The sequence below is a fragment of the Kryptolebias marmoratus genome, linkage group LG3 (assembly GCF_001649575.2).
Source record: "Kryptolebias marmoratus isolate JLee-2015 linkage group LG3, ASM164957v2, whole genome shotgun sequence".
In the NCBI taxonomy this organism is placed as follows: Eukaryota; Metazoa; Chordata; class Actinopteri; order Cyprinodontiformes; family Rivulidae; genus Kryptolebias; species Kryptolebias marmoratus.
In genome coordinates, this window is record NC_051432.1 from 12,972,361 (window position 1) to 12,999,881 (window position 27,521).

A 27,521-nucleotide genomic window follows, 5' to 3' on the forward strand; every position below is an offset into this window, starting at 1 on the left:
GTGCTTGCAAATAACAAAATATTTTTTATGTAGTTTAATTGTGCAATATGAAATTGATAACTATGTAAAGTTTTATAAAATAAGTTTTGCATGAACCACTATGAAATCTTTGAGATTTAGGTTGCTGCCCCCACGACCCGACCCCAGATAAGCGAAAGAAAATGGATGGATGGTTGTTATATAACGGCAGCAAATCATTTTGGTTTTGGCTTCATTCAGACTAGTTGTTAGCTTGTCAATCCAATCAAATAAAACTCTGTTTTACTAAACTGAGGCTGTTTAAAGAGGTATATACAGCAGTTCATGACCTTTCCACGGAGAGCACTTCAGGACACTTGAAAGATTTCTCTAAATCTTAGAAAATGGAAGCTGCAGAAACAGTTTGTTGGCCTTTGGGTGTTTCCTCATTGAACACACCTTCACAGGAACTTGACTGAGCAGGCTTTTGTGACAGTTTTCTGCCAGCATTGCCACTTGTACAGTGCTGTCACGTACATTACCTTGAACAGCAAAACATACTGTGAAGTTCCTGATTGCTGAATTCCACCCAAAGGTTGCATCTCTTTTTTTTTATGGATATCACCTTTCTATTTTTTCCCTCCATCATGGCTGAACCACCTAATTTTCTCACCTAATGAGTAGAAACCTGAAACAAAGACCCGGTGCTTTTCTCTGTTTAATCTTGGGTATATTTAGGTCAGATCCCTAACAAATGCATGTTGCACATTGAAATGATGTTTCCAAACAACATATCAAGAAAATGAGCAATTTTTAATTACAGTATTTGTGGCCCCAGGTGTCCAATTCCCTTTCATATCAGTCCCTGGTGGCCAAAGGGGAGAAGGAGAGAGGGATCTTTACTGCTGCAGGGGTAGGTAATTACGAAGAAGAGCAGGAGAATAGGCTTGTCAGTGCTTCCGTGATATTTTTTTTTTTTTTTTCTTTTACCTGAGCACCTCTTTTTCTAATGTGACATATTCATTATTGGAGATAATCAAATGCAAGGCTTTTTAGTAGGTGCCTTTGTGCTTTTTTTAATCTACTTATCATGCTGTTATTGTTGTTATTCCCAAGTTTAATAAATTTGATTTTCAAACAAAAGTGAGAGGACTTAGGATCAAAGACCTGCTTTTTTCCCTCTGTGATGAAACTACCAAAACTACTTCTCCTTTACCTTGACTAGTGGCCTAGATTGGAGCTTGCACACTGGCAAGGGACAAAATCTACTGCAGATGTCTATTGGCTCTCTTTAAAAAAACAACCAAACTATAAGTTGCATAATCTGGTAACTTCTGTAATAGTAATAAAACTTTATAAAGTTGTCAGAGTTAAAGACACTCTTGTATGAATTAAAAAGGACCTGCTTTTATAGCAGAGCTCCACGCTTAAATGTAACTGCATGGGTACACTTTGCTGATGACATGCTGATGTACGCTTTTATGTCTCTTTTACACTTTGTGATATTTCCCCTTCCTCCTCATTTAGATATCCAGCTGCTTCACACAAGCTCAACAACGACTTACAAATTGGACCCTTGAAAATAATTGTGCCAACCTGTTCCAAGGGAAAAGGCAAAAAGAGAGCGGGAATGATTGATCCTTTATGTAAAAGGAAGAAGAAGAAAAAAGTTCTTGTGTGTAATGCCACTGTAACACAATGGTCACTGGAGTGCTACAACTTTGAGCTGCTCCTCGCCTTCAGGTGTGCCCCAGGCTATAGAATGGTGGTGTCATTTAATTGGCTCATAAAAACACCTTTCGCTTGCAGCCTCATTTTTGCACACACACACATTCGCATTGTGTGAATAAATGGCGTATATGTATGATATAAACTTACCTGTCAGTGGCTTTGCACATCAGTTCACTGAAATATGCTCATGAAATCACCTACCAAGAGAAAAGGTCTCCTCTGCAGGGCCTGTTGAATAGTAATAGATGTAAGTTAGCAGGCCTTAGTGCTACAGTAGCTATTTTAGTGTTGCCAAAGGGGACAGGGTCTCTTGCAAAACAGTGGTTGTGTTGCTTATCGGTAGTTCTAGTGATAGTTCTGCCAAAGGGGACAGGGGCCCAGCAAAATCAACTGTAGCATAACATTAGTGCCAGTTCTTAACACTGCCTTAAGCAGCCCAGGGGATCCCATAGAGCAGCTGCATCAGAGCTTACCTCCAACCACCCTGCAGGGTATCAGTCCCCAGCCAATGTGGCAGTTAGATGAAAGCAGATGATAGTCAGGCCTGTCCCAACGTGGGCATTCGGATGAGCACTTTCGCCAGAGTCTGTTGAAGTAGGTGGCGAATCAAGAAAGAGTAATTAAATACTAAGAAAGCAGAATACCAGAAACGTCTAACACTTTGTTGCATAAAGAACATCAACTCCAGCAGGACTGAGGAGTGCTCTCATGCACCAAACAAACTTCAGGAATCAGCAGCATCAGTAGATACCCTCAGCTGTGTCTCCTTACAGTGCCAGTGTCTGGGGAGAAAACAGCGCTTGAACACAATGAAAATATATCCAACTTCCAATTCTGTTACACAACGTAGACATTCACAAGAGGGCATAACTTTGGTGTGTATATATTATTTAGTAAAGAAAGTGAACAAAAAAGTATCAAATTACATCTCAGGTATCTTTTTTTGGGGGGGAGTATTCAACAAAGTTATAACTGGTTTAGACTCAAAAGCTTTAGTTTAAACAAACACTTCAAATCAGTCATTTTGTATGATTATGCTTTTATGCAGAATTTAAGCTTTATTTATTTAGAATATTCACACATTTAATGTCTTATTACTATAATACAGAGATCAGAAGCTGAACAGCCACACAGTCATCTATCTTGTCCTCTTCTTGTCTTTCCACAGCTCTGTCCAATCCATACAGCACTTCCTCAGCTTCCTCAACTTATAAATTGTACAATTTTGTTTAGTTGCACACAAGGAAATTGAGGCCCTGTCTACATTACTTCAGATGTTTATTTCAAAATGATTTTTTTTTCTGTCCATACAATTCTAACAAAAACATTGAAACACCCATGTTACACCACAAGCTGCAAGAATATCCACTGAAACAACAAATCAAAATAAAGACAAAAAACATGCTTAACTCGGCTAAAGATTCTTCCCAAATTATTTTTTTAAATGTTTCCACGCATCATTTCAGGGCACAGTCGAGGTTTGACTGCCAAAGTATCAAGAAAAAGAAAGACAAGTAAAGAACCAGTAAAATATATGTTGCTTTTTATTGCACAAAGTGATAATACACATGTGCAAAATAGGCTTCTATGTCATATTTTCTGAAAAATCTAGCATTTCGTGTCCACGTGAATACACTAGAAGCTGTTTGTTTTGTTTTTTATCCCCGTTTGGAAATCTTTTTTTTAAAAATAGACACTTTTCTCACCAAAACTTCTGTTTCTGTGTGGCAGGGAGGCTCAAAGCCAGCAGAAAATATTAGTTTTTCAAGAATATTCAGGGTGGTGTGGATGGGACCTGAGAGGGGCACTTTTAAAGCTCGGAATTACAGATTTGAATCTTATAACACTGTTCTTTCACACAGTATGGCTCAGTGCGATACTTACAGTTTTCCGTTTCAGCCTGTATCAGGTAACTAATAATAAGTAATACATTTCTTTGGAACTACTTTATAGAAAATTGTAGGAAAGCCAAACTGATGCTATATGGCAGGTGTGTCCAACCCTGGTTCTCGAGGGCCACTATTCTGCATGTTTTACTTGTTTCTCTGCTCCAACACACCTGGTTTGAATCAATGGGTGATGAACATGAAGCCGAACATGAAGAGGTGATTTAACCATTAAATCAGTTGTGCTGGAGCAGGGAAACGGGTAAAACATGCAGGATAGTGGCCCTCGAGGACCAGGGTTGGACACCCTTGCTATATGGGGACCCGAAAACGCTGCAGACTGCTGATTGGTCAGAGACACGTGGACATTAAACTTAGCGTCTCTGCATCACACACTGACATTTTACTCTGTTTAATGAAGCTTGGCACAGATTTTACAACTTCAGTTATGGATCTCTCATTTTTGTGCAAAGATTACAATTTTTGTGTGAATTTAATGATTTGAGCATTATTATTAATATTAAGTGCAAGTACAGACTGCTCTGTTCCATACTCCTTTTCAAATGCAAGTCACTTTGAACTGCAGTGTCTGAGAAATCTATGAAATGTTATGTATTCGTGTACACACAGTGACTTTTTGTTGCAGTAATGTCACGCATGCTGTGACGATAAAAACCTGAAGGAATGCTGTTTAAAATGAAGGGCTTTCTGTTTTTTTTAATTCTCCTCATCTCCAGTTAAAAGACTTCAAATGACCAAAATACTTTAAAAATGAATGAAAGTACATCAGATTTCTTTCTTGGTTCTAATATCTGTTTTTGGCTCAGACTCACATGTTGGGTTTATCTAGTTCATGTTTACCTGTTAGTGTTGTTTACCCATATTCCCTTTTTGGGACTTTTAATGATCCAGTCTCCCACTTTGCTGTCCCACAGAGCCCTGTGTTGTGGCTGTGTCTCTATTTTAGTGGGTTTGTTTGCATACTCAGTGGCTCTAAGTGCAATTAGCTGATTGGGAAATGTGTGTATGTGTGCAGGAGACAGAGAGTGAATCCTCCCTGGAGGATGGAGGCAGAGGGAGATGTCTCAGCAGTTACTTCAGTGTAGTGGCTCTCTGAGGACTCGCGCTGTGTTTTTGATGCATCCAGTGCTGCTGCAGCTCCCTGCTTCACACATCCACGTTAACACACACTTTCACACATGCTTCCCGGCACACAGGGCCTTGTGTTTCCTGATCCTGTTACCTTTAATGAAGAAGAGGTGTCAGGGGGCAGGAGGACTGGATATGTGTGTGGGAGTAACCTAAGTGTTAAAGTCTAAAGTTCTCACTCTCCAGGCGTATCGGAAATTGATAAATTATGGTTTCAGGTCACATGGTAGTACTGTTTTGTTTCGTTAAAACACTTCGCTAACAGATCTAATTCTAATATGTAAGCCTAGATCCTCAGATGCTGGAGTAGATGTACAGATGTTTAAAAAACTCTTTTTAATGGCCGCTCATAATTTGGACCAAATGTTTACGGGTGTTGAGTGTACATGTAACATCTCTTTCTGTCAAGTGAATTAATAACCATAAACCTTTTGTATCCATTTTAAGGACCAAAAAAAAAACAAAAAAACAACATCATCTGGAGGTCTAAAGAAAGACGTGCACCTACGTTATTTACACCTTTCCTGAGTTTCCATAGCAACCAAGCTCTCAAACAGGAACTTTCTTCATTTTGACCTCCTGTAATGATGCATGATTTAGTGGACATCAGTGGTCGTCCTCTTTTCTTCCCGGTATTGACTCCATTCAGTGATTCACACAACAAACAATCCCGTAAATGTTCCCAGTGATGCCAATTATGCCTGGAGGCACTTCGGTTAAAAAGATAGACTTGGGCTTCCAGAGAAAATGTGTCCTCAGTTCTATAAAAACAAGTCAATGGCTGCCATTTTTCTGTGGTTAAAGGACTGATTTGGTTCAAAGGATTGATTTTTTTTTTCTCCACTTCTATCTTAAGGTAAAACTTGCTTGTTCGTATGTTAAATGTTTTTTTTTTAGTTGCTGCGGTCTTCCTCTTGTTTCCTCCCATTCTGACACAATTCTAGTTTTAGAAAACTAGGGCTCTAACTATGACAATATTGTTTTAAACTGGTGTTTTATTTCCTTTAAGAGGAAAAAATAAAAACGTTCAGAAAAAGGCCTTTTTTGAGCAGGAGCACTTATAGCTCATCCAGGCTCGTTTTTTCTTCAACATTATTCATCATTTTCTCTCAAAGATTTACCTTTTTAGCACCGCTGAACTTTAATGGTGACCGGATCAGGACAAAGTGCGTAAACATAGGAACAAAATAATAATAATTCACAGTTTCTGTGGTTTTTAGCACATGCACAAATTTAGCTGTGTTGTCACCTTTTCCACAGTCTCTATTTGTTGAGTCTATAGTAAAAACTAAATATTTAAAAAAATCTCTACTTGAAAAAAGGCCCTTTCAAAACTCTTTTTACCCACAAACATCATTTGCATGTTTATGAGTGGGCAAACACAGCAAATTGTGTTTATTTTGCTAAATATCTGTGTTTAGGCCTTTTACTCAGAGTAGTTCAGCAGTATACGTAGCCGCGAAGACAAGCCTCTCTTTAATTTGCTTTTGGCCTTTCACAAATTCAACAGTTGAGCCGACCACGTCCCATGAAAATTTGACCGTACATAAATAAGACTGGCTTATTGGAACCAAAGGAGGCGCGGAGTGTAAAAAATCCTCAATCCCCTCGACACTGATGTAGATCACTGTGCATAAAATAAATAAATCCTGCGACCAGCTGGTCACACAGACAGCCTGTCATCACTACATCAGAGCTTCAATGCCATCTTACCTATACACATTTTTGCTGTTACAGCTCTGAGACTTCCTCCCTTGGTGTTTAGAGGCGTAACAGCAGCAGGTTGATTTCAGCCCCACCATGTCGCCTTCATCCTTTCATAAATCACACCAAGACGGGAAGAAGGTGTTTAAGGCCCGGCCTGAAAAAGTTTTCAACGAGGAAACCTTAGTGTTGACGAGACCTGAGAGGGTCGTTTCTCTTCCAGGGTGGACGAAAGAAACAACTGTTTCCATTCACGAATAAAGCATGTGACACACGTAGGGAAAGAAGTAGCCTCAGTGTTTGGTTTAATACTCAAGAGATGTGTTATCAGTAATCACCAACAGAAGCCTGGAATTAGTGAGCTGTAAAATTTGGCTCTGAAACTGCTGCTCTGGATTGCGAATCGCCTTGGTGAAACACTTCACACGAACACGGTTGGAAACAGTAGATACAGTAGTCCCTCAGAAGTTTGACGAGTCCTCGGGCCCCATCTGGGCTTCTCTGGTTTCACACAGCAGCACACAGGCACTCTGAAAAGCTGCCAAGTTTTCAAAAAAAATGTTATTTATTTATTTTTAAATGGTGGTGCATTGGTATGTTTTCCTCATTTTCTCTAACCTCTTCTGCCCCCCCCCCCCCTCCACACACACCCTCTTTCTATCTTTCACCTCCCCTGCAGATCCCCTCTGCCGGCCAGCTAATGGAGGCTGTGCGTGTGAAGATGAAGGAGAGGAAAGTGCTGACAGAAGAGCTGGCCGCGCTCGCAGCACCAGTCAGCGAAAAAACCTGACTCCCTGGGCTGAGGCTGGGAAAACTGTCATCCTCTTCTTTTTCTCCCTCCCTCCCCTCTTTTTCCCTTCCCTGTTCCTGCTCAGTGGGAGCCAAGCTGAGCTGGGGCAGCAGAACCAATATTTGTGAGAAAAGCGCTGTCGACTCACTCTGGGCGACCGGCTCGACGCAGCACCCCGACTTTTGTAAATGAGCCCTCGACATCTGTGTTAGCACTCAGAGCACTGCGTCTATCAGACGGGGCCCTTCAGTGCCAAGCTAATTTAAAGTGCAGCCACTCTCAGTGAAGACCCAGGGTAATAAGGCAAATGCTTACACTAATGTTTAAATCACACTTTTATTTTGGAAAACTTTCTTTGACCACTCCCCCTAATTTATTTGGCACCTCTGAGTGTGAGGATTTGACCTAACGCAGCCAAGCTGACACTTGGAGAGAGGAAAATGAAGCACAGAGAAGTAAATTTGCTTTAAAAACATAAGAATCAGCTTGTTTTGTATCATTTTTAAATGCACTGCAAGGATGTGTTTTTGAAGGACGTTACTTTGTTTACTTGGCAATTATGCTAAACATCAGTAGCTATTCTGCTTACAAAAACTCTGTCATGATTTGTGAATAAAATGTAATTTGCGACCACATATTCCTCGGTTTCTGTTGCTGTGTAAATGTTGTCTTGTGTCTTGCCCGCTGCAGCAGTTCAAAGGACCGTCGGTCGGTGTGTGATGGTGACCGAGGGCGCTCTGCAGGACAGCAGGGGTCTTACACCTCTCTGATGATTGACAGCTGCCTGTTGGCATGGTTCCTGTCTGTAACAAGTGACCCCTGCTGTTGACGTCATTAATAACAGTCTGCTTGAACGCACACATACGGAGCGGGGCTTTATTAGGCGAGAGCTGCTTCCAAATTCTTTCATCTGTTCCTTTTCTTCCTACCTCTCTTATTATTCATTTTGAATATTAAATCATGATCCTGGTCTTCTCTGTCCTTGAGTTAGCATCCTCCACAAGAGACCCCACACTCCTCCTTTCAGATCAGGGTTTTTTTTTTCTTTAACTTCTTTACCTTTCTTTGCTTTGTTTTCCTCTTTTACCACTTTCTTTTCGCAATGTTTAATTAAAAACGGTGTGATGAGTCTTCCATTCAGGAATTAAAAAGAAATAATTCCACTTTCTAATCCTCCCTCCACCCCTCCCCTCACAAATATATGCTAATGATGTCGTTTTCCTTTATCTTTTTATAATAAAGGATTAGGCCGGGACTGTCTCTCGCTGCAACTCAGGGACCAATTTAGCTGGGATTCAGGAGAGACAAACCCCAGTGGTTAATTACCATTCATTAACATAGTTTGCATCTTTTCTTCTTCTCCAATACCCAGGAGTCAGCTATTGTCAATATTTGTCCCATATAAATTTCTTCAGTCTCTCTTCTTCTTTTTTTCCCAGTCACTGTCCTCCAGCGTAATGCTGCTAATGACAAACATTAATAAGTCAGAGAAAGCCGGTGGCACAGGGTGGTTAAAGACGAGCAAAACATGAGCACCACGCAAATTATCCCCCACCACCACCTTTCGCCAACTCTAACAGTCTTTATTTCTCTCTCTCTCTTCCTTTTAGAGTATAATGCATAGTCAACATATTTGCCTCGGCTGACACACCCGTGCTATTTCTGTGACATATTCAAATGTGTGCCCCCACCCAGCTGCCTCTCCCCTGGGTTTAATTAACCTGGCCTTGCCTCTGACGCTCCCACAGTGAAGACGTTAAAACGATCTTGAAAACACCCTTCGTCGCCCCACCGCCCCCACCCGCCCCACCGAACACACACTGGTACATGATTCATCTTTTATTTTATTTTTTTTCCCTGTGTAGGAATGGCATCTTCTCTTTTTTTTGTCTTTCATTCTCATTGTCTTCCTCCCTTCTTTTCTTGTATAGATCTCATTAAAAGGGATTTCCTGTGGGAACTACTTTGATCAAATGCAGTTTTTTTTTTTTCCCCACTTTAATTCGTTCCAACGCAGACGTCCCAATGTCATTTTCTCCTCTTTTTCTGTCCTTTTTTCTCTCAACCCAACTTTTTTTTCTCTTTTAATCCAACTTTCCTGTCCTTTTTTCCTTCTTCCCACAGGTCCCCACAGGTTCCAGAAGGGGTGGAGGAGGTCAGGATCACCAGCTGACTTTAGGCTCGATTGATGATTTGTGCACACGCGCTTTTTGGCCTCTCCGCTTTACTTTTAGCCACCCTTTGTCCTGTATGAGCGTGTGCCACTTGGGTGGGAAAGCGCCGTACGAGAACCAGTCAGAGCACAAACTCCAGATTTCTTCAGCCTCCAACCAGTTCACAATTAGTCCTCGCAGATTTCGACAGCCAGATGTGGAGTTGAATAGAAAACAGCCACCGGGGATTTCCCTTTACTTCACTGACACAGTTTCGCACTCCAGCTATTGCTGCCAATACATCAGCCCGCTTTGATTTCGCAGGCGCAGACACTTGGCACTGACTTAAATAACAAGGTACTTGTGACATACTGCCAAATGTGTTTTTGACAAATCTATAATGCAACATGTTTACTGTTTTCATTGTCTATCCTCCGAGAGGTGTCTCAGTAACAAAAGGCAGAGCCTGTTTTTACTGTGGGGGGGGTGGGGGCAACGTTGTTTCACTCTAATGGTAATTATTAAAACCGACTCCTCCGTGTTTCCATATATCATGTTCTTTAATATTAGATCAGATGGCACCTTGAAGAGAAAGAAAGGAATCGGACTCTTCTGATGCACAGATGCCATGTATACAACTCCATTGATCTTCACTTGAACAAGTCCCTCATCTTCCTCTGCAGTGCTGCAGACATGAAACAGCAGTAGATTATAGGTGGATGCGGTCCGCCGTGGGAAGCGAGGGAGCAGATAAAAAGGCAAGTGACTCCAGGGAATAACTCGGTGTTTTGATGTTGTGTGATAAAGCAGAGACGGTATCTGTCTATATATACTGTATGTATCATATTCGGGTTTTGCACCTTCACTCTCACTTGTCTTACTCGTAGTAAACAAACTCTTCTTGCACTTTTATCGTTCTTTGACATTCATGCTGTTTCCATCCCCATGAAGTGTCCTAAGTCTTGCTCCTGGCAGCTTGAGCTCCTGGGGAGAAAAAGGGTAGAATAAGTAAAAGAATTCAATCTGATCTTTTATCCACAGATTCTTAAAGTCTTCATTCTTCAACATCACCTCAAGAGAGAGCAGAGAGAGAGAGACCCTCTTCAGTGTGACTCCCTGAACCCTGTGGAGCCCGTGTGATTTATCTCAGATGTGTCCTCTCAAATGATGTAGAAAATGGGGCTCATAAATAAGACAAATCAGAGTGTCACTACTGTTTTTACGCTGTAAAATATACCGGGTGGCGAAGCCGGGGCACTTATTTGTTCTGTGGCTCTGACTTAGTCGATCCGTTACAACATTTCACACCTGCTCCGACCGCATCAGTCTTCATCTGTCCCGTCTGCTGCAGGAAAGGCAGCCATTCTTTGTTTTCTGCTTTAGCACATAATCGTACCGTGGTCTGGGATATGTAGCCCCTCAAAGCACCTCTCCACCTTGACTAACTTTTCCAAGCGCTCATTAGCGGACTGGCTGAAGTTTGCAGGGTATGAAGCAGGCTGGCAGATTACCCCCCCACCACCACCACCACCACACACACACACACACACACACACACACACACGTAAAGTAGCACACCTCAGGTAATCACACTAATGAATTCAAGAACCCTCCCCAAATCCGCCGCTTTCCTTTCTCCGTTTTCCCACTTTACTTACTTTTCTGCCTTGCTTCCACAGTGGCGGATCGGTGTGGAAAGTGCCAAACAACAAAGTGTTTGTTTGCATAACATTAGCACTGCATGCTCGCACACAGTGGCGGGGGCTTGACTGCAGGACTGTCTGGAGGCCTCCGCGAACACAGGTGGAGCAGGGCGAGCATCACTGGGACCAATTAGAGCAGAGCACAGGTATATTAGCATGTTTGAGTGGAGTGGGACGGCGTGGGGATTGGTGGACCTTACGAAACGCGCAGAAACACACGATCAGAGGCTGGCATGTGTTAGCCGTTTGTCTCAGGTGGCATAACAAGCATATGCATGACAAATGACCTCTTGTCTGCTGTCTTTTTTTATTTTTATTTTTTTAAATCCTGCACACACTTTAGTAACAAGTATAAACTGATCCTTCTTAAGATAGAAGGACTTTGTGAATGAATATACCCACAACAAAGTTTTTTATTATAAAAAATAAAATGTACTTTTTTGGGTTTGCTGCCTCAGAATCAAATGGAAATGCAAAGGAAACTTTTAATAACAATCATTTAAGTTCTACAAACTTACAAATCCTGTTTCTGGATTACAAATTACAAAATTACAAATGGATAAAAGGAAACAACAACAACAAGCATGATCTAAACAAAAAAAATGCTGTAAACACAAACTGCTAAATGAACAACTTTTAGCTTGTTGATGGACGTCAACTTTAGCTAAAGTTGGAGGGAATCTGAAAATCAAACGACGTTTAAGACTGCTGTTTTTACCAAAACTACAATAATAAAATAAAGGATGCATATAGCCCACTGCCTTTCATGTCACAGTCTTAGGCTAAGATCATCTTAGCTTGAGAAATGATTGAAAATAGCATTATTTTCCATTCTATTATGATGGAGCATATTCAGAGTCTCTCTGTTCGATGCTGCCACTGTGAAGCAGGCAAAGTTTCGCTCTGACAGAGTTCACTGATGGTAAACAGGTCGCTGCAAGAACTCACCTGAGTGACTAATGTCTTAAAAGCATTCACAGAAGTACAGCTGCTCACCGGTGATCACACACTTTACAATCTGAAGGTTCAGCGTCTTGATCGACCAGGCTTCGGCATGTTGGCGATTGAACCGTCGACGTAAACGGCCGCCGTCTTGGAGCCATCTGTGGATCGGTGCTGGAGGCGTCTCAATCCCTGATTTTCAGTCAGAATTAGGACTTTTGATCGTACTGTGAGCTTCATGTCTGACTGTTTAACTTCCTAACATTTACAGTCCGTAGATGCCTCTTTATTACAGGTTACTGGATGAAAATAAAACAGGATTAAGCATGCATGTTTTCATTAGCACACCAATGATCAGGAGATGAATTGTTCAACAGAAACTTATGAAGATTAGCCACAAAACTCTAGTTTATATGGGCAGAAATTCTGCTTCTGCCAGAAAGATTTTTATGGGAGTAAAAAGGAAAACCATACGACATAAAACACCTCTTCATCTGTCGAACTTGTTCTGAGCTGGCACAAAGACATTTAATGATCATTTCTTATCCAACAGAAGCTCCAGGAGCGTTCTTTTTGCTCAGAAACAGAAAAAATCAGCAAAACTTCATTGGTTGATAAGCATGTAGCCAAAGCATCCAGAGAGCATTTTGGTACCAAGGAGGAGGAACAGTGGCTCAATCAAACATGATCTCAGGTCACCTGAGATGTGGACCTTTTTGTTGAAGAGCAGATTAAAATCAAAGCGACCCAGTAAGTAAGAACCGAGGGTAGCGGCAGTGAAGGCCCGGACCACTTAGGGTGTGAAACGATGGAGCAGCATGCCAACTGAAAATCTCTTTCCAGCAATCAGTTTTTAGTGGAGGGTTGTGTCATGTTCTGAGGCTGCCTTGCTACATCTAGAAGCAAATAAATGAGGCAGTGCTGACACCGAGGGTAGCTGTATGTACCGGAGAGCTCAGCAGAGGTCCGCTGATGCAACAGAACAATGATGCTCAGCACTGAAATAAATCTACCACAAAATGATCTCAAAATGAACTGTTTACACCAGGGGCTGTGTTAATAAAAATTTATGTCTCGAGTTCACATTATTTCAAACTGCGTGTTACAGAAATAAACCTTCTACTCGATTAAGGACAGGAACATTGACTTTAAAACATTAGCAAAGTTTCCAAAATGTTCAGATTCAAACTCTGTGAAAGTCCGACTGCAGCTGATTAAGGCGTTTTCAGCTAAAGCAGATTCAGCGTTACTTCCTGTTGTGGTCCGAAGTTTGCCCACACCCTTCATGGGCGTGAGTGTCGTATTAATTGGGGGGCTTTTGATGATTTATTTAAACCAGTTTTTTCCCAGAGTGGACTGATTATACAACATGAAACTAAAGTTTGTTTAAAAACAAGAATTGGGTGCACAAGTCTGAATTTATTGTGGATTTTTCTCTTTTCCACACAGGGTTAAGTTTTTACACACGAGGTCAAACATATGCATCACACCCCCACTAATTTCTGGTTAAACGACCCTCAGCATGTTGCACCTTAACCACTCTTTTTGTAGCCATCAACCAGCTTCTGAGCTTCTGGCATAATTCTGGATGGATATTTAACCACTTTTCTAGGCAAAATTGGTAGAATTTATTTAAATTGGTTAGCTTACTGGCAAGGGCCCAGCTTTTAAGCGTAATCTGCGGATTTTCTCTTGAGTTGAAGTCGGGGCTTTTGGGAAGGCCATTCGGGAGGTTTGCTGTTAGCCTGATTTATCCATGATGTGTGTTTGTGTCTGATGACTGAAGGTGAAGTTGAAGAATTTGGAGGTAGACTTACTTCATTATATCATCTCCTCTGTGCAGTGCTCCAGTAACAGAGCATGACGCTCCCACCACCATGCCTGACATTTGGTTCAGTGTTCTTAGCCTTACCTTGACTTTTCCAGACATCAGTCTTGTCATTGTGGCCAAACAACTCAATCTCTTTTTTTTCTCCGGGAGGCTTTTGGTTTGTCCACACGAGCAGCTGCAAATGTCAGTCGATCTTGAAGCTGCTGCTTTTGGAGCAGAGGCTTCTTTCTTGCTCTGCACCCTCTCAGTCCGTCGCGTCACTGTGGACAGTGACTGATGCTCCAGCAGTTTCCTGTTCATGGCAGGCTTCAGCCTTGGTAGTTCCTGGGTTATTCCTTGAACTTTTCTATTGTTCTAAGTATCGGTCAGTCCGATGAGTTCTGTCAAACAAATCCTTTTTATGCCAGCAAAGAGAAACTTCCAGCTGCTGTCAATCACGATCACTAATAAGAAGTAAAAAGGCCTTGGTCTTGTCAACTTAAGACTTTTTAGGACCTTCAGTTACACTTATTAAAAGATTTCGGTAAATCTGTTTATATATTTGACCCTGTGTCTTTAAATCAATCATGAAAAGCTCCAAGTTAATGACATTCATGCCCTCGAAAGTGTCAAAACACAGCTGTTATTTCACCACAGAAACTGAGTAACGATGAGTTAAATTGTGAGTAAATATTTAAATTGTTTGCGTTGCCGACCTGAGTGAGCTGCGTTCATTTTTACAGGTCACAGATGACGACCACTTAACCCTCGAGGGTCTTCTTGACACTTTCTTCAAGGTAGCAACCTCAGCTTTAATTAACAGTGTTGATAAGTCATTAGTAATAATAAGTTCAGTGGCATCAATCACAGTTTTGAGTTCAGAATAGTTACATTCTTTCTGTTCAGCAAAGTTGAGATTGATGGTCTCCTGAGTTAAAGACAAATGGATGCTCACAAAGCGATCGCTGAGCCGCGGGGTCGAGCCGTTTATCACAGCTGCCAGAGAAAACAAGTGCACTTGTGTAATTTTCTGTTAGTCAATAATAGACTCTCAGATAAAACCGTTTTTATTTTTTGTAGTTTTTTTTTCTGTTCCCGAGGTGTTGTTGGATAATCTTGTACATTATCTGTTTTCAGTAGTTTGATTGATCTCATTTGACAGAGCTCTATATTCATGTTTTACTTGTTTTCCTGTGGATTGTCTTTGCTGCATCATGTTTGACCACTAGGTGGCAGCAAAGCATCATGGGTTTATGATTCTGCATTTACCGGACCGTACTGCAACATGCACAGCAGTAATCAGATTTGTGATACAATCAGTTTGTAAGTTTTCATCCCAAAAATCAGAATTCTGATTCTGATGTTCTCAGAAATAAAGAGTAAAAACATCATGACTGCCTTTAAACGTGGGTGGTTCCCGTCAAAGATCTTAATTCGGTGTTTCTGACATTGAAATTTGCACCACTTCTTTTTGTCTGTTTTTGTTTGTTTGTTTATTTTGTGCCACAGTATGATTAAATAATTGCTCTGATTCTCAGTGTTTGTTCAGAGAATTTCCACAAGATGGCGCCACTAGTATTACAAACACATCCTGATTTTCCTGAGAGAATCCACAAATGATCTGCTGCTGTAAGCTGGATGTCACAGCTGAGAGAAGATAAGCAACAAAACACGAATAACATAATATTTTCATTGATGTTTATTCATTTATGCTCCTATTGATGATGTTTATAGATTAATCTGGTTGATAGTTGTGTCTAATGTTTCTGCAGCTATAGCCGTTTCTCTTCTTTTTGTGTATTTTTGCATTCTGAGCACTGAAAACCTCACTAGATGTCAAATAGAAACATGTGCTGCCCTGTTCTCTGGTCACATTGAAGACTTTCTCCTGTTCTGGTGATGCCTGTGCTTCTCTTCTTCTTGCACCAATATTTGCACTGCTTGGGGAGAAACACTCCTCCCTCCAGAGACTAATTACTCCTACAGACATGGCTTGTTTGCTTTTGCATGGCAACTTTTTTTTTTCTTTTCAGAAACAAATTAAGTCAGTTTGAAGACTCTTATTATATTTGGATGTGCTCATTATGAACCTGGAGATGCAGCGTTAGGCAGCCAGGTCACAGAACGGTTGTAAAGTTTATAACACATCCTTCAATTCTCCACACTTGTCCAGTTTTAGAGGCTTCACAGCTGCAGATAAGATATATTTGATGGAGTGGAGTGCTTGATGGTCATCGCTCTGAGTTTTGTTCCAAAGATCTCCACCGAGGTCGCCGGGGTCAACGCACGGCGAGCTCTGTGATTATAAATCAGGCATCCGGTGAAGACGAGCTGAGAACTCCATGTGTGCAGGTGAACCCTAATCTTGGTTCAGACTCACACTGGGCCTGCAGTCGTGTGTAGCTGTTTAACTAGTGCAGTAAATACAATAGATTACAAAATATGTTTCTTAAATTTAAATTTATGAATATCATTATTATTATCGTGATGATTCACTGCTGATGAAACTCCAGCTCGGTTTAATGTCCTCTGTATGCTGTTATTTTAATCGTTTCTTTACCTTTAGGTTCCTGGTGGTTTGTTGTTTACTGTCATGGAGTCTGAAGTCACACTTTATTACTTCTCTCTCACTGAACAGCAGGATTTTTACTGCGCAGACCTTTTTTCATTTGACTGATAGAAAAGGTTTTCTCTCTACAGGCCACAAGCTTTATCTGTCTTGGTTTGTTCAGGATTTTTTTTTTTTTTTAAACGGCAGCCACAGCCTCTCAAATGATCCTCCATCCATTTTCTGTAACTGTTTAAATTCGTTCGGGTACTTAACCAACAATCAACAACCAAGAGGCGTGACAACATGGACAGGTTTCCAGTTCATCACAGCAAATGATGTTTCAAAAGATATATTGACCTTTGTAAAAAAAAATTATGTTCCAAGCAGCATCTGTCTCCGGTTTTTGATGAAAATCTTTTTCTATCCCTTCCTTGACAGTGTCTCTGAGCTTTTTAACACCTCCCTCTCCTGGATGTCTTGTTTTGAGGAAGGAATTTGGGAAAATAGTGGCTCTGCAGGATAATGACTTTCTGCTTAAACGATAGCGAGAATCAAGACTGTTTGTCAGCCCACCCATATACAAGTACACAGAGGTTTGAAACCATGTTTCTCAGAAGCAAAACTGGTGATTTTAAAGCAAGACAAGGTGTAAAACAAAAGGTCACAAATATGGAGCAGAAGAGAAAAGCATGTGCAAAAATAAGACGATACAGCACAGAGAAAAAGTAGGCAGCGTACCAAACAAAACTAGGATAAAGGCAAAGTGACTGCTGTGGAAGACTTAGACCTATTTAAAAGCTGTTTAAAGACTACTTAGAGAGGTTGGGGGGAGGGGGTGCGGTTCAAACATGCCAGTGCAGGAACATTGAAGAGGTTTTTGTTTGCGAAACATAAGCCGCTACCTCAAAGTAGCACGAGGTTTAGAACCGGTCCAAACGACCTGCTGGAGGCAGATTTCAAACCAGGAAGTGATGCAGCTGCAGGGTGAGGATGGACGCGGGTAAGCCTGGCCTCCCGCAGCTTCTGTAGGAAGTGCTGGGCGTTCTTGGTTGGTATTGTGTGACCAGCTGAAGTTCTCTGCCCAGAAACTTCACTCTGCAGACATTCAGGGACAGGCTGCTGTCATGACCCTCCTCTCAGTATTTAACAGTTTATGTGCGATTCATTGAGACCTTGCTACTACTCACATTGGAGCACTAGTGCTTAGATAGAAACGTTATCTCAAAAGTGTTTTGTTTTTTAAAGCTCAATACTAATAACAGAAACTAAGCTATGCACACCTTAAAATAAGGTTTATATCAATTTAGGAGGGAGGGGTAGTTATTTAGCATCTGGTCAACATCTCTTATTACACAAATAGTATCTAAAAATAGTATCTGTTTATATTGAGTCATCTCTCATTTCGTTATATTTGGCTTCCAAGCCGCCAGACTCTCTTGTAACTTTCAATGTGGTCTTGATCAACAGTTCTTGGTGCTTTTTAAAGAGTTTTCAAAGATTTTCCTTGGATTTTGGCTGCGTATTTACTCACTTTCAGTTCAGTTTCTGACTATATTTGGAAGAATGTTTATTATTATTATTATTGTTATTTGTTAAGCCTGCTAATTCTGACCTATGAAGCATTCAGGCCTAAAGAGACACATAAACTCTAGGAATGGACCTGTGTTGTGTCAACACATAAACAACTTCCAAAAGGCTATTTTAAATGTGATCTTTGGACACTTTGCCAGCAGCTTGTCACAAAGTCACAGTTTGTTCCAGTTTCTTTTTGCTGAATCTATCAGAAATAAAACAGTTTCTCCACTTGTTAATTTCCTATTTTTTTAAGCGTAAACTGCACAATGTGCTGCCATGGTCAAGTTAAAGGACTGGACAGAAAGTGAGTAAAAATTATCAAAAGAAAAAAGTGTTAATAGACTTTCAGGAAGTCTGAAGCTACGTTGATAAAGACATAACATCTGGTTCCTTGGAAGCAAAGTAGGAAACATTAGTAGTGTACCTCTGATTTTATTATAATGTGGTCTTGAAGCTGATATTCTGTGGGGTTTTCCCACTATGGTGCAGCAGTGGATATAATGGTTATGGTGAAGTATTACAGGTTGTAATTAGAGTCTCAGCGTGTCTGAACTTGCCCTTTTTAATGTACTGCAGTTTAGTTTCTCATCATATCCTCATTACCAATAATAAACTATGTCATTGTCTAAGCTCAGACCGTTTTTAACACCATAATGGTGTTTTAAGGCGTAAAGTAGTCCACCTTTAGTCCTGTCTGAGCTTACAGTGGGGCGGCTGTGGCTCAGTGGTTAGAGCAGTCATCGATTCCACCAGTATGCCACATGTCAAAGTGAGCAAGACACAGAATCCTTCACTGCCTCTGACGTGCCCTATCGGTGTATGAACATGATCTAAAGCACCGATTAGGGGTGGGCAAACCTGGTCCTCGAGGGCCACTATCCTGCATGTTTTGCTTCTTTACTTGATCCAACACACCTGATTCAGTGGTTAAATGACCTCTTCATGTTTTGCAGAAGTCTGTTAATCACCCATTGATTCAAATCAGATGTGTTGGAGCAGAGAAACAAGTAAAACAAGCAGGATAGTGGCCCTCGAGGACTAGGGTTGCCCACCCCTGGACAAGACTCTGTAGAATGATTTATTCATGTTAGCTTTGTAGTAGATGTAGTAGAGTGCTGTATGAATGATGAGGGCACAGACTGTGTTGTAAAGTGTTTTGAGTGGCCTGGTTGGCTGTATAAGTACAGTCCATTTACAGTGCGCATGCATCAACTAGCGCCTGTCCTCCTGTTTGACCGGAGCTGTCCATGGTGCTGGAGGAGCAGTACTGAAACAGTGTGTCTCTCTCACACAGGGTGGGTCTGTCCGCCTGATCCACGCTAAAAGCTCCTTCAGCCCCGGGCGGACTGATACATTCAGCAGCCTCAGCACCGCCGGCTAATACCGGTCTATTTGTCCTCCGCGCGCAGTGAAACTGGACGTGGTTCGGTTGAGGAAAAACGGCAACGAACTAAACAAACAATGTCCTGGGTGGAGAAAAGGTGTAGCGGTTTAATATTTGTGGGGTTCCTTCACGTCGGTATGTCGGTTTTGTAAAAAGAAAGGCCTGAGAAGGATATTTTGACTTTTTGTTAGCCAAGCTTGGACGAAGACTTTTACACTTTTCCCCATACTCCGTGCTCTGATGTCACAGCTGATAAGGTACTGCTGATAACTATTACAAAGCATCACTTAAAAAATGACCCCTTGTTGTTGTCATTTTTTGTAGTTATTGTCGCGTTTTTGGTATCAAACAACAATTTAAACTAAACTCCGCAGCAGCTGACTCTCCCGTCAAACTTTCGGGTTAAAACTACCTCTCGTGCTTAACGAGCAGCAGGTTGATCCGTAGTAACGACGTCAGCGCGTGCTCCGACGTCAGCGTGCGCCGTCCGGGAGCACGTGGGTCCACCGTCCAATCGCCCGACCGGGGGATTTACTCAGCCTCTCTCACGCAGGAGATCCCTCCGGAGAAGACCAGCGTAGAGACTCCGGGGTTAGGTCCAGTCCAGGCTGCAGGATCGGCACCGAGATCGGGGTTGGACCGAGATTCTCCTCCTCAGAGCCGCGGCGCCAGGGCGTTTTGCGTTTCGTCTCTCTCTCTCTTTCTCCAGCTAAGAGCCGCCGCGAAAACAACAACACCACCATCACCATCATCATGTCTGTGGCGGGACTGAAGAAGCAATTCCACAAAGCTACTCAGGTAAGAGAACACCGCGTCCCGTGCTTCCTCCTGCTGTGTTTGGAGACGCGTGCGCGTTACGGTGGGCTGTGGGGTTTTAAACGCGCGGCGCTGTCCCGGTGCTGAAAGCACTGGCTGTGCTGCAGCACTGCACCAAAAAAAAAAAAAAAAACCCACAATCATCCATTACTCATGTTGCTCCCCGCAGCCTCCTTCCTGTTATAAACTGGGCGTGATAATATTTCTGCTTCGGGTTCATTTGTTTTATTTTGTGTGCGCGTCCGTCTGGGAGGCAGATGGCGGGTTTTTTTATACGGAGCGGGGCGGCCGTCAGCTCCTTCTCCTGTACCCTTCAGATGACATTCCGTTCAGCTGCTCGCTCCACAAACACGGTTCAGACCGGTGTTCCCCCTCCTCCCTCAGCCAACCCGCAGTGGGAACTCCGACCGTGTTATGCAATCACGAAGTGCGCCAATCCGCTGTCTGCCCAGCCGCGGCTGCGCACCGTGACCTCTGCGCCCTCCAAACGCACTCTGCTGCGGGATTCCAGGGGGCAATTCAATCACGGCTTCCTTGTCTGTTCCCGAGTCATCTGTTATTGTTAGAGGTTAGCCCGGACCATAATAGCCTCTTTGGCCCAAGGTTATAGAGGCTACCCGCTCATAGCCAAAAGGCCTTCTTATTGGTCAGAGGCTGGGACTTGCAGTCTTGGAAGTTGCCTTTCCCAGGTATTTCTCCCAGTGTGAGTTTAAGGTGAGTCCCTGCTTCGAGCAGTGGAGTCTTGTTCACAAGATGATGGAGCAAGACACAGACTACCAGATCAGGGCCTCAGCCGTTGCTCCAAATTGTCATGAAGGTGAAAAGGAGCAGAGCGTCAATTTATGACCCAATCCTCACCTACTGTCATAAGATTTGAATCATGACCAAAAGAACAAGCTCTCTGAAATGAGCCTCCATAAAGCAGCCAGACTCGACCTTAGACACAGAGGGATGAGCTCCATCATCCAGGGGGAGTTTGGAGTAGAGCCACTGCTCCTCTTCATCGAAAGGAGTCACCTGAGGTGGTTCGGGAACTAAACTAAGATGGCTTTGGGTCCCTTTTTTGGGAGGTTTACCACCAAGTCAAGACCCCAGAGCAGACAAGATGTCCCTGAAGAGACTGGAAACACTTTGGGATCCCCCAGGGGAGGAGCTGGAGAATGTTGCTGGATGGCTGGTTTAGTTACCTCCACGATCTGATTATGAATAAAATGGATAGATGGATGTTGTCCAGGACTGAATTAATATACTGCATAAAAAAGAGAAAGTGAATCATGTGTTTCCAAATTTTCTTTTCTGTTGCATTGTCAATTCATTTTATTAATGTGGTGCCAGTTCATAACAAAGGTTATGTCAAGGCAAGTATATCGGTATTCATGTGTGTGTGTGTGTGTGTGTGTGTGTGTAAAAAGATATGTAGATATAAAACAAACGGGTTAAGTTGAAATCAGATAATTCCAGCTACAACATTTATACAATCCAATTTTACTGCAATGCAAAATTATATTCTATAACGTAAAAATCTGAAATTCTAGATAGGACAAGTCAGGTTCAGCCGAGTGCTTTGTTTACATTGAGTGCGTACCTGCACGTCAGTATTGCATAACAATACATCTGTAAAACCACTGGGGTAAAATGTTTTAAACGGCACCATTTAATACACTGTAGTTCAGAATAACATTTTCATGTTTTATGTCATAGTTTTCAGTGAGTACCTTTTAAAGGTTTTGAGTTTAACACTGTAACCATCAGTATCTTGGTTGTTAGTTATTGACTGAGAGCCTCACACACACTCATATGACGTGACCGGATTATTAAACATGTTTTGTGTGCAGTTTGGTGTTTTTCATAGGACATACAGGCAAATACTGTGTAAACAGTAAGACATTTGTATTATTGTGTTAGAAATGGTCTCATATGAAAATGTTAGTGTGAATAGTGTGGAAGTGTTGCGTATAAAATATGAAGGAACCTTAAAGATCTGCGCCTGCGGTTCGTCGCCAGCTTCAGGCGGGTTATATTTCTGGTCTTAGCTGGGAGCGCAGGCCTCTCAGGCAGGTTACGCTTTTGTTGGGGTGAGTCAGAGTGACACTGACGGTCAGCTACAGGCTCCACACAAAGAGTCAAGCACCTGGAGACACACACACACACACTCCTGCTTCTCATCTCAACCTCCAATTCAGTAAATCTCCAAATAGCCCTTTGCTTTATTCTTTATGATCTGACCTCAAGTTGGAAGAGGATGGATGGTGACGCTAATCATGTCCTTTTGAGGTGTTTGCGTTTATATTTTAAGCTTTTGTATTTGTGTGTTGGACCTGATTTACACCAAGCCGCTCTAATTTTAACGAGTTTTAGTTCATTTACTGCGCTGATGACTGAAGGGGCCATCGTTGATTATTACAGTCCAGAAGCATTCATGGATCAATTAAAACCACACTTGAAAGATCAACTAGCAAGCAAAGCAATCCAAAAACAATTGTGATTTGTTGTCAACTCCTTTCTCGCCCTTTAATGAAGAGCTCGTTTTTATCCGAGCATAAATAGCAGCCCACACGAGGCATCAGATCGCCGCACAGATTGTCTTCATTCTGTGTGATTAGTCAGTTGTCGCCCATTAGCAGTCTCCTCTCTGTCCCTGCAGATGTTTCTCCACACCTGTGTGTGTGTCACAAGGAGATGGACGTGCATTTCAGGATTTGTTTCCCTTTTTTTTTTAAAAAAAAAAGAAGAAGAATCTGCACACGGTTCTGTTGCTCGTGGAGTGGAAGCTTAAAGACGTGTTGTTGAGATCGTTAATAGAAAATCTGCAGGTTTTCACAGCTCCGTTTTCTTCACAGCTTTAGTGTCGTCGTGACTCTTCCAGTTCTAGGCTCCGTTATTTGTCTTGTTTGTGTCCTGCTGTCTGCTCGTCGACAATGCGCCCTAACCAACCCCCACAATTCAAACACACACACACACACACTTCTTCCTGAGACTCCCAGTGGCAGAAGGCTCTCTTCAGCCCCTCTGTTCTCGTGCCTCAGCCTTGTAATCCAAGCCCAGACTTATCTGCAGCCTGCTTTCCTGCACATAGATCTGTCTATTCATGGTGTCCAAGTACTGTACAGGAAGACAACCCCCCTCCACACACACTTCCACTCTAAATTAGGAGGTGGGAGATCAAAAGATTAACAGTTTGGACCAGGAATTTGAAATAAATAGATGTGATTTTGAGGGAGTTCACATATGTGTTGATTATTTTTACGCAGAGCAATAGTTCAGATCTTTTGAAGTGGGGTTCTGTGCAAATGACATGCACAGTAAATATCTTACCTGTTGTAGATAGCTCCTTGAATGATCTCAGTTTGGAGAAATTGTTTCTTTCTGACAGGATAGTTGAGTTATCATCTAGTCTGAAGCTAAGATTAAAGTGGATTGCAGCCGTCTGAAAACAGCTCCTGTCTAAACCTTTTATAGTGGTTCATGTGAACGCTGCTTTATAAACCTTTATTCTGCTGGAAATCTTATCAGCAAACTATCAGGCTTAAAGTAACTGTAATCAAGACCTCAGGATCATATGGGCTATAAAGTAGTATTTATTCTGTACATCCCATTTTGTTACATGTTATATGCTAGCTCGTATAGCAGCTGCAGCTAGCTGTAGCACTTCTAGTGCAGCCATTTTTGGCTAGATTATCTTAATATTTCAGCTGGAATAATGGTGTACTGTGAAACTGATAACAGTGTAAAGATTTACAGTATTTTAAAAAAAAAACATTTGCATCAACCTATATTAATTTTTTGAGATTAGAGTCGTTTTTTAATACAGCTGCAATCAAATTTGGTCTTGGCCCTGCTCAGACTAGCCATTTGCTCATCAGTCTGTTCAGAATTAAACTCTGTTTCTCCAAACTGAGCTCATCTAAAGAGCTATCTACAGCAGGTAAGATATTACCCGTTCGTAACCTTTTCACACAAACCCACTTCCAAAGATTTGAACTGCCACTTTAATACATGTTGAATACAGGACAAGGAAAGAGCCCTGAAAGTGAAATGAAAAAGTTGGCGTTACTATTTAAATTTCAGCAAGTTGTTTATGGTGGATTTAGGCCTTTTACAATCTGCAGTGTGCTATAAGCAGACTTTAGATCAACTACAGGCTTAATGTGCGCTACACAAGACATCTGATAGAAAGATCAAATGAAAAAAGAAACCTGATGGATAATATAACAAATGCATGGCAGCTATTTTTCTAAGCTGATACAAATCATATAGAAATGTACTATTATAGTTTTAAACATTGCCAGGAACAGAACTCATCTTTTTTTATTGTCCAATGTGTCGCAAATCTGCTTTGTGAGCGACAGAAAGGTCTGTCTCGTTCGCAGCCTTGCAGCATTTCTTTATTGCAGACTTAATGGTCTTTAGAAGAAGCGGCTTAAAAAAAAGGCAGAAAGCCATGTGGTGTTCATTTTCACCTTTGGCAAAGAATATGGACTAATTAATTTCACACATCCATAATCACACTTTTCTCTCGCAGAAGACGGCTTTCTCTGTTTCTGTTCAAGGACTCTGAGATTCAGCACGGAGTATTAATTACTGGGGCCCTTTTTAAGAAGATGAAAAGCGCTGAGCATGAACTGTAACGGGCAGCTGCTTCACCAGAAAGGGGCTTTTATCAATTTTATTTATTTAATTATCAGTAAGTCCATCAATAATCGTCGCTTTGGGCCAAGGGACGTAACTGAGCCTTGGCTCCAGGAGGCTGGAGTCTTGTAAAAACATCAGCATTAAAAACTCCCACTCATGGATGTATCCCTGTTATTGTTGTGTTTTATTTTTACCACATCACGAGTCAGTTTTACCTCTGAGTCACACGAGCTGTGCTTTGAATAGATGACTCGGTCAGGGCAAACGTCCTGCAGCAGATCGTGATGAGCATGTTTGCGTTAGGAAGCTCTCTCTTTGGGATGATCGACAAATGTTTGTGTCTGAATAAAGATCCGACCGAAGGACAATTTTTCATATTTTGAAGCCCACAAAAAAAGACTTTCTCTAAATAGAGTGACTGTGTGCTGCAAAGAGAAAGACTGAAACGTATGAAAGTGTGCCACAGTGAAGCTAATGAGGAGGGAAAATACAAAGCCTCTCTTGGGATTTTGCTCCAGCAGCTTTTCCATTTCTCTTCTTCTGACAAGTTTCCTCTCAGTTAAAGCAATGGTTCAGATTTCTTAAATGGAGCTCTGGGAAAAGGTTAGGAACAATTAATATCTTACCTGTTGTAGATGGCTCTGAATGAACTGACAAATGGATTGTTACCTTAAAGCAGGGGTAGACAACCCTGGTCCTCAAGGGCCACCATCCTGCATGTTTTACTTGTTTCTCTGCTCCAACACACCTGATTTGAATCAATGGGTGATTAACAGGCTTCTGCAGAACATGAAGAGGTGATTTAACCACTGAATCAGGTGTGTTGGAGCAGGGAAACAAGGAAAACATGCAGGATAGTGGCCCTCAAGGACCAGAATTGGAGACCACTGCCTTAAAGCATCACCAGTCCCAAAGGTTTTGTAGCATAAACCTTTACGCCTCTATTAATTTTGTGTCACAAGGTTATTCAAGCAGGAATAATATGATATTTTGGCTGCAGGTGCCTGAGGCTGCACAGGAAGTGCTACAACTAGTTGCTGCTGCTTTGTTTGCAATTCACCATAGGATTCTATGTAAAACTAATGTTGATGTAAGATTTTTCGAAAATAATGTTTACTTGACTCACTGTGAAACTTTTGAGACTGGAGTTGAGTTAAGAGGGTAGCAGTGAGCCATCTACGACAGGTAAGATATTAATTGTACATAACCTTTCCACAGAACCCCACTTCAACCCCACAGAACCCCACTACAAAACTTTCATTTTGTTTTTAGAAGGTTGGTCCGACCGTTATCTAGAGTGCGTCAGAACTGCCTCTCACCTGCCAATGAGCCCACCGCGTCCAAATCAGCCCTCAGCACTTTCTCAAATAAGCTCCTATCTTATCGAGAGCACTTGGCTAAACATACAGTTTGCATATTTATGATGTTCGAAGAGAAATTCTTGGCCGGGGTCAACTCACCATCTGGCTCTTTACTGCACTCTTCATCAACTGTAATATTCCTAAAAGTCATTAATCGACTGTGACAGCGCCACTGATTTAGCATGTTTCTGTTACGTGAGATTTATTCGAGCTCCCCGTGTGACGAGAGAGACTCGTGTTCACCGAGAGCGCGGCTTGAAATCAACCCACAGCCGAATGTCGTGCTTCCCTTTAGCTGTTTTAGGAGAAAGCAGGAAAACAAAGCCTTCGATGGAACAGATGTATGAGCGGCATGCAGTGTTCTGCTTCGAAACCAAATTATCTGTCAGGGCTCTGTAGTTACCCCTAGGTGTGTGTGGGATTGTGAGAATGCGCACCTGACTGTGGACTTTAAGGTGTTAAGTAAGCAGATTTTAATAAGTTGTGTTTCCTTCGGGGGGAGTGTGTGTGTGTTCTGCATATTGCAGAAAGATTTCGTTTTGTTTTTTTTTCTGGTGAGGCTCGATTTGACACGAGCTACCACAGTTTGTGCGTTGAATACAGATATCAGAGCTGCAAACGTATCCCCCTGCTTCTTGAGTCCTCCGAGCATTTGACAGCTTAGTTCAAAAACAAATAAGCGAAAAAACTCCCTAATTCCCATTTCATTCTTGGTTTAACAAGCATGTTTTCACGTTGAAATGCAAGCGTGCGTGTGTCCGCGCGAGCCCCGGGGACAGACAGCAGAGGGGTCCTTGGTCGTGGCTGACGCCTGCAGGACTTCAGGGCAGCAGATTGTGAGTCAGTGACGCATCCAGTCCAGATCCTTGCTGGGGCTACTGCAGTGCAGAGTATAACAGATCCAAGTAGGAGATAACAGATGGGATGGGAAGGACAAAAAAAAAAAAGAAGTGGAGCTGGGAAAGGAAGCTTTGAACAAGAGATTTTCAGATAAAAGAATGAGGCAGAAAACATAGATGAGCAGGTAAGGAGTGGAAGACGGAGGGAACTCAAAGTCAAATAGGAAAGATTGTGAAGATCTGCAGGAATTTACTCTCACTGAATGCAGAGGCAATCAATTTAATTCTCCCCCAGTTTTGCATGTAAAAATTTACCTGACATTATCAGATACTCCTGCAAACTAATCAGGCAGTTATCTTCTCAGACGAAAACATATTTGTTTGATTATTTTGCAGAAGTTCCACTTATCAAAATCAGGAATTACTGATGTTATAGTAGAGGAACAACAGCAACAGAGTTAACGGTAAAGATGTCCGGGACACGGGCCATACAGAAAAAACAAACATGTTCATTTCAGATCTGTATCCGAACGCAAA

General features: G+C 41.9%; 2 protein-coding genes across 13 annotated transcripts in view; both read left to right on the forward strand.

Moving 5' to 3' along the window:
- The window catches only part of cntln (centlein, centrosomal protein), a 90,160-nt gene extending 80,033 nt beyond the window's left edge, over positions 1-10,127 (forward strand). For all 4 annotated transcript variants that reach the window (XM_017405880.3, XM_025005144.2, XM_037974951.1 and 1 more), the window contains 2 exons: positions 7,108-9,728; positions 9,942-10,127. In XM_017405880.3, coding sequence (XP_017261369.1) covers positions 7,108-7,218 — 111 coding nt within the window. In that variant the 3' untranslated portion in view covers positions 7,219-9,728; positions 9,942-10,127. The remainder of the gene's footprint in view (positions 1-7,107; positions 9,729-9,941) is intronic.
- A 9,450-nt stretch (positions 10,128-19,577) lies between these two features.
- Positions 19,578-27,521, forward strand: part of sh3gl2a (SH3 domain containing GRB2 like 2a, endophilin A1) — a 34,470-nt gene continuing 26,526 nt past the window's right edge. For 8 of the 9 annotated variants that reach the window (XM_017407842.3, XM_017407852.3, XM_037974960.1 and 5 more), the window contains exon 1: positions 19,851-20,134. In XM_017407842.3, coding sequence (XP_017263331.1) covers positions 20,090-20,134 — 45 coding nt within the window. In that variant the 5' untranslated portion in view covers positions 19,851-20,089. Of the gene's footprint in view, positions 19,594-19,850; positions 20,135-27,521 lie in introns of those variants that run through there. The other variant, XM_037974958.1, reaches the window with a different exon arrangement.